Genomic DNA, 9,869 nt, shown 5'->3' with positions numbered 1-9,869 from the left:
CATACAGACAAAGCCAAGTGTCCGGAACCGCTGCTTCTCCTGCAGCAAAAGAAAAAGCTCATGGACTTGCCGCCTGTTTGTTCCCAGCAACGTTTCTGCCCTCACCTGGTTGGTCGGCAAACACTGACTTCTCAAAGGAACAGGCCATCAGTTCTTCTGAGCCTTGTGGCTTCCCGACCACCACACAGTGGAAGCCAGCCTGCCCATGCCCTGTCCCTATAAGGGCCTACATAATCAGAGGGAGTCATTTTGTTGTTTATGCAGTAAACTTAGATTGACCCTCTCCCTCCCAGAGGAACTTACTTGCAAAGCCCAGATACAAGGGCAGGTCAGGCCAGGTAGAGACAGCCAATCAGTGGGGCACGCATATATCTACTAGGGTGAATTGTAATTCAATAGGGCGCCTGTGTGTGACCTAACATGACTGTGCAGTTTTCTCTGTGTATTGTAATCTCATTGGCCACCTGTGTGAGCCAGGCTCAACCATATGGCCTTTACTCTGTAAGTTAGTTTGTGAGGCAGGGAGGGGTCACCTCTTTGCAAGAGATGGCCCTGACCCTTCGGTTTGATTCTCTATGCTTGGCATGAAATAAAGCTTTGCTTGACCTTCGCTTTGTATCAGTTTCGCTCCTTTGATTATGGACCCTAACAGTCCCCACTCGGGCCTGCCTGCGAGCGCCTCACCTAATGACCAGGAGGCTCAGGGCACACAGGCCGAGTCAGACCGAAAAGCCAAGGCTTCCAGCAGCAGCACGCCACGAGCGCCCTGTTGCGGACTCTCCTAGAACGTGAGAGCTTGGGAAGAGCTGCGGTCTTGTTCCCCTTCAGCCCACCCTGGAGCCTAAGAGCCATGGCAACGAGAAGGCGCTGTAGGTCCAAACTCCCTGTACTGAACGACCACTGCAAGCACTGCTTACCTGGCATCCTGAAACCTGGCCCCAGTCCCGTGCTACTTCCCAGAGCCAGTGAGCCCAAAGGCCCTCTGCGACTTCACCGCTCACTCTCCAGCTTTCCGGAAACAGCAGTTAGGTCCAAGAATGCCACAGGGGATGTGACTTAAACTAACATGTCAGATGCTCCAAGCCCCTGCCCGCAGGAAGCAGGCACCTGAGGGCAGAAGTGGGCCCACCTCCCTTTCAGCCAGGCTGGGCCACAGGGCTCAGTCCTTCACCAGGACCCTCTTATCATTCACACATGTGTTTTATTATTACATAAACAATGGATTCATCACAGAACACTCAGAAAAGGATAAAAGAGAAATAAAACCTAATAATGTCACCAGTCAGGTCAACCTGTGCCGATCCTGCCAGGATTTTCTCTCATGGGAGCAATGCACACCCGTCGTCACCTAGAAAGACACCCTTCCGTTCCCTGACTTTGCTCAATAAGGCGCATTTCTTCCCGGATGACGAACTGTTCTTAACTCCGGTGTTAACGGGCTGGGGGTGATCTAGAAGCAGAACCAGCCCAGCCGTGTCTCCGCTGAAAGGCGGACACGCAGGTGTTCCCGGTCCTTGGGGTCCCAAACAGCCGTCTCTGCAGCAGAGAGCTACAAGTCAGCTGTTCCCTTTGCTTTGAATTTCTTGGCAGATCGCTCACTTGACCGAAGCTGGAATTTGCTTCCATAAATGTAGGAAATGAAGCCATCGATTTCCACTGCGAACACACAGTTTAGCTTGGGGATAACTGGAAAAAAAAAACAAAAAAAACCAAAAAAAAAAAAAACAGGAGAAAAAGGACAAGGCAAAAAAAAAAAAAAAAATCCTGATGGTTAAGCTCACGCTGAAGCACAAGACCTTCCTTAAATGTCTGTATTAGAACATAAGCTAGTAAGGAGCAGAGAGTCCGCAAAGGTCAGCAGCACCAGGACAATAGGGCATTTTTCTGCCATAAGATCGATGTGTTCAGCTTTGAGTATAACTCAACACTAATTTTCACTGTCAAAGGCTCTAAGTCAAACTCCCAGAAAAAGTGTGAGAAACGGGTCTCCCAGCATGGTTATTAGGCTGACTCATGGCTTATGCCATGAGCGAGGGCACCCAGACACCACTTTCTGAGGTTTAAAATGAGACAAGAACATACAAGGAAACAGAAGGAAGCAGAGAGAAAACACACACACACACACACACACACACACACACACACACACACAAAACCTCCAAAATAAAGGAACAAAAACCTCCCGCTGTGGTTTTGCAATCTCAGAATCTCGACAGCCCAGGTGCTTATGCTCCTCTCTGCCAGAACAAGGAGCTCTGGCACACCCAGCCGGTGAGGCTACACTTGCTTTCCTGGAACCCAAAGGGTTACCAGAAAGGGCCAGACACCGGAACCCCAGGGACAAGCACTAAGCTAGCTCCCCTCAGAGTCTGCATAGCTCTACTCCTTGGGGCAGGGCAGCAGGTTGGGGCAGGGGAGGGTCTCAGTCATGGAAACAGACCCTCGTATCTGGAAGCATAGCCCAGCAGCTCTCTCTCCAGTCCTATCTGGCTGCAGCTGCTGGCTGGGCTCCAGATGCCCTGGGGAGAGCCGTGAGGGCAGGGGCGCTCTTGGCAGACATGAGATGCAGGGACAGCAGGGATCTGCAATCTGTGCTGACCTGAGAGGCCAAATGAACCCACTGAAGCCACAAGGAAAGGGCCAACGAAGCCAGGGAGGCCACAGGCCACAGACCCTGAGACAGTTCCGTACCTTTCAGGCGGTCTTCTTTGGTGAGGATTTTGAAAACGTGTTTTGTTTCCTGTAGGAGGATTCCTGTAACACCCACATAGGACGGGCATTTGGATTTCGTGACTGCAAAGGAAAAGTGCATTCAAGGCTTCAGCCTTGGGGTGCGGGGCAGCCACAACCAGCTAGATGGGGGCTGTGTGGAGTGGGGGGCTCCTCAGTTGGACAGGGACCAAGCCGGATGAGAGTCCGGGCTCCCAGTCCCTTGCCTATGGCTCTGGAGCCTCTGGGTTGTTCTGACAAGATGTCCTTTGGAAGGCCTGCAGTCACAGGGGTCTTGGGAAGGGCTCTGGAACCAAGAGGTCACGTGTGTGTCCAGCACCATCAAGATCCACAGTTGCTGGGAAGGGGCCAAGTCTCAGTGATGGGAACTGAAGGAACACCTGTGCATCAGATCCTTCCCACGACCCACCAAACTCTGGCCAGAATGGGATCTTGCTACAGGCGGTGGAGCGGTGACTGAGGTGAACTGCCACCACAGGCAGCCGCCCCTAAACCTTCCCTCGGGATGCCTGGTTGGGGAGAAGCGGTGTGTCCGCAGGGAGAGGGCAAAGCAGCTTCTACCGGAATCCAGGGGCGATGGTGGTGGCTTGGATTCGGGTGCTAGGACGTGCTGATGGGTGGTGCTGAGGGAGCAGGGAAGAAGAAAGGTGTTACTGCCCAGGTTTTGGGCCTGAACAACCAGGGTAAATACTGGTAACATGAACGGAGCTGGGAACACCAGGGCAGGGGCTGATGTGAGGAGGCTGGAGTTGTTCTAGGTATGGAAAGGTTGTGACGCCTGCTGGACAGGGGGGCAGCTGTGTGCAGGGTGACTGGATGAATGACGATGCTCGGGGGAAGGTCTGCCCTGGACACGACACTGGGACTGGGAGTCCGTAGCTGAGACTGAAAACTGTGGGGAAATGGGTGAAAGGGACTCTCTGCTCAGGGCTGGGGACACATGCCAGCAGCTGCTGTGCCCTCTGGGAGAGCAGCAGGGGTCCCTGTGTGGAAAGGCACACGACCATTGAGAGTGTATCCAAAAAGTGGCCAGAACTGGCTCGGGTAGCTAGTCATCTCCCACCCTCAACGCTGGTGATCTGGAAACGCCCACGTGACAAGCACTGTGTCTAGCCCTGTGGCACAGAGCCACGCTGCCACTGAGTGATGCTGTGGGTGTTCGGGGGACTGTGGGCTCGTAGGCGAGGTACCTGAAATGAGAGCCCCGTGAAGATCTGCCTTCAACAGCTTGGTCTGAATCATGTGTGGCTGCCTAGAAGGTAAGCAGAAGGCCTCAGTGTTGACCATGAGCGAGAGTTCTGAAGGGGCACACAGGTCTACGAACTTCTGCAGCCAGCTGGCTCCGAAGGCTGCATTCACAGTCATCGTAAGCCTTGGGATCTGCCCCAAAGGGCAGGGCTGCAGACATGCAACTCACGTGTCTGGCTTGAGACCACCGCACAGGTCCCGGATGTACTGCTTCCAGAGTTCATGTAGAGGGAGAAAAAGACTGTATCTATGGCAAAGGTAGAAAGAAGTAAAGAGTTAGGCGACCTGAGCTTGGGATTGTGACATCAACCGGGTACAGTGCGCAGCGTGATGCCAAGGTCCCCAACCCGGGTCATGGGGAACTGGGTGCGGATCCTACCTCCACAGCAGATAACCCGACAGACTGACATCTGCATCCCCCTCCTGAACCTGTTTCCACTGCTAGAACCCTCCTGGTGCCCCTTCATCCTTCCTGCAGCTACATGTAGCCTGGATGCCGGTGCTCCAGCAGATCCCTCAGACCACGAGGCACCCTACACAGATGGCAGAGCAGCCGGGTGCTCTGCCCGAGTCTCTGCCACACCAGCCCGGGGGGCGGGGTGTGCTCATCTGGATGGCTTTTCACGAACTAAACTTAAGTCTTGCTTCACCATTGTTCCCTGAGGAGCAATTCAGGCTAGGTTTATACTTGGCTTTCACAGCAATGCACAGACAAACAGCAAGAGCCTGGCTGTGCCTTGCTGTGAAAGCCAAGTGCAAACCCAGCCTGAGTTGGTAAAGGGAGGCTGCCCCCTTGTGGCGGCAGTGGGAGAAGCTCCCTTAGCTTCAGGGGAACTGGGTCTCCCCAAACCACACCCACTCCAGGAGGAGGAAGCTGCCTTAGGGAGAAAGGCAAGAAAGTCCTGGCTTACCTCTGCTGCTCTGCCTTAATGTCGAAGAGGTGCAGCTCCCTCCTCTGCCTGGCAGAGAGGCCCTTGGATTTCTTTCTCTTCTCCTTGCGCTTCCGCCGAGTGGCGTACTCCAGGACCACAGCCTTGCGTTGCAGCTGGTCCTCGCGGGCTTGCTGGCTCATGTGGGGCGTGCTGCGCTTCAGGAAGGCCCTGACGAAGGTCTCAGCCTGCTGGGCTCCCGGAAGCTGCATGGGGACAGGGTGGCACGGCGCCCACTGTTCTAGTGGGGGCAGCCCCAGACCCCAAGCCCTCCTAGACACCGCAGGTGGGATGCCTTCCCTGACCCATCTGTCTCCTGACTGAGCCCCACACAGCCTCTCATCTGCTGAAGGTGAGCTCCCCACAGCTGTCCAGATGTGAAAGTCACCCTCAAATACCAATTCGGACACCAACTTGCACAAAACAACCACATCAAAATTCAACTTCCTACTATACGTCTCTGAGGTTATTGTGAAGGGATTACAAAGAAAAAACCCCAAACCCTTCACATTAGGAAGAACAGGCTTCTCTGATCCTTGGCAGGGTGGAAAGCTCGAGAAATGTATGCCAACAATATTTATTCAGTCACGACCAGATGAAGGCAAGTTATGGCCTCGAAGGAATTATCTGAACACTTGGGAAAACAGTACCACCTGGTGCCCCAGAGTGGGCCATGCCTTGGGGGGGGGGGGGGCAGGAATCTGACACGGTGCCCAAGTGGCAATCCCCTTTACTTGGGTTTGACCCCATGGATGTGTCATGGCTACTGGCTAAGTCTGTTCCCAGACTTGGGGAAAGGAAGTAGCAGTGCATCTCAGCCTCCTGGGCTCACTCTCTCCCGAGAGTACAACAGCACTTGACCGTGACTCAACACAGACTCCTAGGACATGTGGGCAAAAGAACTGTCCTAATGACGTGAAATTCTTGAGAGAACTCCAAATGTCACTGCCTCTCACGTGGGGAGTTCCACTGGTCTACTCCTCATTCAGCTGCCTGAGTCCTAGGTTGGCCACAATCCAGGCAGCACTGTCTACGCAGGTCCTGCCTCTTGGCTGGGGATTTCCTGACCCCCTGCTTCGCTAAGCAGGCTGTAAACCCTGTGAAGCTCATGTGTCAATAATCACGCTCTCCCTTATGGAGAAGCGGGGCTGGTGAAGGGATGATGTGATACACTCACTCTTCGAGGCAGCTCACAGTCGGGAGGGCAGTCAGCTTCGACTTTGCACCTTAGATACTAACTAAAGATTCATTATCGTCATTATTATTACTGTGACAGGACAATTACTTTTTTAAAATACCTAAATTTACTTACTTTTTTAAATACCTAAGTGGCCTTCTTCATGAAGAAACCAAATAAAAGTATATCAGTCTTTCAAAATCTTGATTTCCTCTGAACTCCCTCATTAGGAGTCCCCAGTGGAGCGTCTGCCAAACTGATAAAGCATGTTGGCAGCATCCAGATATAATCCAGGAATTCCACTTAGGAAATGTGATCGCCTGCCCTCTTCAAGAGCGAAGGGGGCACAGTGACAAAGCCAAATGACAGTGCTCACCAGGGCAGGTTTCAGGGGGGCATAGCCAGTGTCCCCTACAAAGTGCAAGAGGACACAGGATCAAAAGGTCCCAGTTAACGAAAAGGGAGAAAGAGGCCAGCATCTGGAAACAGGCCATCAGAACACCAGATCTCAACGGAGCCAACACATCTACTGGAAGGATGAGGAGTAAGACATGGGAAGGACATCTAAAGCAGTGCGAGGGGATCGAGCCATCCTTGTCATCACCTCAGCTGCTCCCAGACTTCCTGCCATGCACTGTACCTGAACGTCGAGCTCTTTGGCCTCTTTCTGAGAAATGGCATGGTAGATCACACCTGGGGGATTCAAACAAACAAGAAATGACCAATTCAGATTGTGCATGACTATAAAACTCATGACTTAGTTCTTTTTTTTTTTAAAGATTTTATTTATTTATTTGACAGACAGAGATCACAAGTAGGCAGAGAAGCAGGCAGAGAGAGAGGAAGAAGAAGTCTCCCCGCCGAGCAGAGAGCCCAATGTGGGACTCGATCCCAGGACCCTGAGATCATGACCTGAGCCGAAGGCAGTGGCTTAAACCACTGAGCCACCCAGGCGCCCCTCATGACTTAGTTCTAACTATGAAACTAACTATGGTTATTTAGAGGTAGAAGACAGGAATGCTACAGAGGGCACAGACTTCTAAGCTTTCCTGGATGCCTCTTATTCTACCCTGTTGTCACCCACCCTAAGTTCCAAGAGTGTGCTTTCAAACAGTGTTTCTCGGGATGCCTGGGTGGCTTAGTTATTTGAGTGTCCAACCCTTTATTTCGACTCAAGTCATGAACTCAGGGTCCTGGGACTGAGCCCTGTGTCTGGTCTGCATTCCAAGCGAGTCTGTTTGAGAATTTCTCTCCTTCTTCCCCCCCGCTGTGAGTGCTCTCTCTCTCTCTCAATTAAATAAATAAATCTTTAGAAAGAAAGAAATATAAAACAATGCTTCTCAAATATTAATTTATGTAGGAAACTCTAGGTTCTTATTAATAATATATTATATTATATAATAAGATAAGATATAATAATATCTTATTATATGTAGATACTTGGGTCCTACTCCCAGATCTGGCATCTCTTTTTCTTTTTTTAAGACTTTCTAAAAAATTCATTCACTTAAGAGAGAGAGAAAGAGAAAGCCTACACAAGCAAGGGTGAGGGTCAGAGAGAGAAGGAGAAGCAGACCACCCCCCCTCAACAGAGTAGGGCTTCTGAGAAGCAGACTCCCCACTGAGCAGGGCGTCTGATGCAGGGCTCCGTCCTAGGAACCTGGGACCATGACCTAAGCTGAAGGCAGAGGGTTAACCTGCTGAGCTACCCAGGCACCCTCAGACCCTGCATCTCTAACAAGTTTCAGATGCTCCTGCAGGTCAGTAGACCACACAAGGAGTCAACTGGTTTAATCTACCACAGTTTAGGGCTTTGAACAGTCGCTCTGTAGGTCTAACTGAGTAACTCATATAAACGTTATATCACAGAGCTTCCCAGGACGCAGATGGTTGCAAATATTACATTCTGTTGGCTGTAAGATGTTTAAAAAAAGACTTTGCACATTTCAATATCTATGAAATGGGGGTGTATCATACAATAGATGGTGTCCTACACTGATAAAATACAGTAGGTCTTTCTTCAAGCTCAAAATATATGTATGATCAATGTGGTTTCAACCTCTAAAAACTCCACATGCCTGTTTCTTACTTCATGTGTGTGAAGAAAAAAAACATGGTTCTGGGGATTGAGTATGGGTGTAAATGTAGTAAGTTTAAGGCGAAGTCCTGGTTTAAGGGTCAAAAGACTAGAAAATTTGGTTCACGTGACACTCTAAATTCCATCCCAGCTTCCTTGTGCTTCCTTGAGTACATCAGAACAAGGAAACCAAAGTGTTTATATTATATAATATACACATTATATTATATTATATACAGAGTCTGGTTCTCCTTCAAATGCAAGAGTGGCATTAAAATCTATTTCTAAAGAACACCCCCAGGAATGAATTTGCTTCACCTGTCACGGGTGCTCCAATTAGACTTGGAAGTCTTTTCTGGAACAATCCACATCTAACAGTTACTGAGCACTCACTACTTGACATGCACCTGGCTAAAAGCTACACATTTTATCTCATTATATTTTCTGAACAATCTTTATTCCTATAATGCACATGAGAAAACTGAAGCTCAGATTTGCTGAGACCCATAACTTGATTACAGAGAGAGGAAATGCAGAGGTGGAAATGAACATACTGGTCCAAAGACCAATTTTAAAGGTGTCTACACTCCCCTGCTTATAACTGCCCTGGGCGCTTGCTCCCCCCTAGGCATAGCTCTTCTCCACTCAACTCCCAAAGTCCTGGGAGGAATACCATTCCTCAGCAGGCTCCCAGCGCTTTCCACCAGACAAGGGTCCTTCACAGAACAGCTGGCGGGGCAGGAACCACCATCAGCACCTCACAGAAGGGGAAATCAGGTCTCAGAGAATATCGGGACTTAACCACAGTCAGCAGATGGCAGGCAGTGGCCAAGTTGGCCCAAGGCCCTCGGCCCTCCTTTAGCACACTGAGCCGGCCCATGGGGACCTGTCGCCAGCTCTGACATCAATCTTCAGCGCAGAGACTGCGCCAGGCCAACGGGGACTCTGGGCCTCGGTTTCCCTTATGTAAGGCAGGACAATTACCCTAGCAGTTTCAGTCCGCCTCCACTGCGAACCGGTCCACCGACCAGCACCAACTTCCCGACCCTTTACATCCCACCCTCCCCTGCGCACAGGCCTTCAAACTCGCTTACTCTTCATCCTCCAGCCGCTTCCGGTGCGTTCCGATGACGTTTCCTGGGAGGCGACCCTCACTCTTTACCTCTCTTCACTTTTCTCAGCAGCCCTCGGCCATCAAAACTTCTCTCGGTAAAGTTTGGGCTGGAGGGAGGTATTGCGCCCGAGCTCGCGCGCCAAGCTAAGTCGCCAGACTGAAACGCTGCAACTCTCACCTGGAGTCGCAGGCGCGCGGGCTCTCAGGTGGCGTCGTCTGTGACGTCACTGACGCGCGCCGACCTATGGTGGCGCATGCGCCGGGTGGCGGCTCCGCTACACCGCTGGCACTGCTAGCGTTGATGGTGTCTCTGCTTCGTGGGGCTTTCTCAGCTCCCGTGTACTGTAGGCGGGGAAGGCCAGAAACCCCGGGGTTGTGGTTAGGGCGTGTGGACTGCTTGTGATGAGCTGGAGTAGAGCGGGTCCAGCCAACCCGAAGAGGACTCCGGGGACTTTGGGTATCAGGGGACTACGGAAGGGGGACAAGGATGGTGGGAATGAGGTCCATGGGGTCGCTCATCAGCCTTCTCTACAGAGTAGCCGAGGCACTGAAGTTGGGATGGACGGCTTAGGCTCTGCTGCTAAACTAGCTGTG

At 51.5% G+C, this 9,869-nt stretch overlaps 1 protein-coding gene across 1 annotated transcript; it reads right to left on the bottom strand.

Annotated features, from left to right (window-relative positions):
- Nucleotides 1-1,181: 1,181 nt before the first annotated feature.
- Nucleotides 1,182-9,471, bottom strand: LOC123930685 (ribonuclease P protein subunit p29). The gene is made up of 7 exons (XM_045986897.1): nt 9,256-9,471; nt 6,725-6,777; nt 4,890-5,113; nt 4,148-4,225; nt 3,921-3,982; nt 2,692-2,793; nt 1,182-1,686 (listed from the first exon to the last, which is right to left on the bottom strand). The coding sequence occupies exons 1-7, from the start codon at nt 9,260-9,262 to the stop codon at nt 1,550-1,552; spliced, it is 663 nt and encodes a 220-aa protein (XP_045842853.1). The 5' UTR covers nt 9,263-9,471; the 3' UTR covers nt 1,182-1,549.
- Nucleotides 9,472-9,869: the final 398 nt, after the last annotated feature.

Source organism: Meles meles, chromosome 19 (assembly GCF_922984935.1).
Source record: "Meles meles chromosome 19, mMelMel3.1 paternal haplotype, whole genome shotgun sequence".
NCBI lineage: Eukaryota > Metazoa > Chordata > Mammalia > Carnivora > Mustelidae > Meles > Meles meles.
The sequence above is the reverse complement of the archived record's forward strand: the minus strand, read 5'-3'. Positions and strand labels throughout refer to the sequence as shown.

Coding starts and splice junctions, on each gene's coding strand:
- LOC123930685 (XM_045986897.1), bottom strand. Junction 4,226..4,889: donor ATTAAGGCAGAGCAGCAGAG/GTAAGCCAGGAC, acceptor CCTTTGCCATAG/ATACAGTCTTTTTCTCCCTC. Junction 2,794..3,920: donor TCACGGGGCTCTCATTTCAG/GTACCTCGCCTA, acceptor TTTCCTTTGCAG/TCACGAAATCCAAATGCCCG.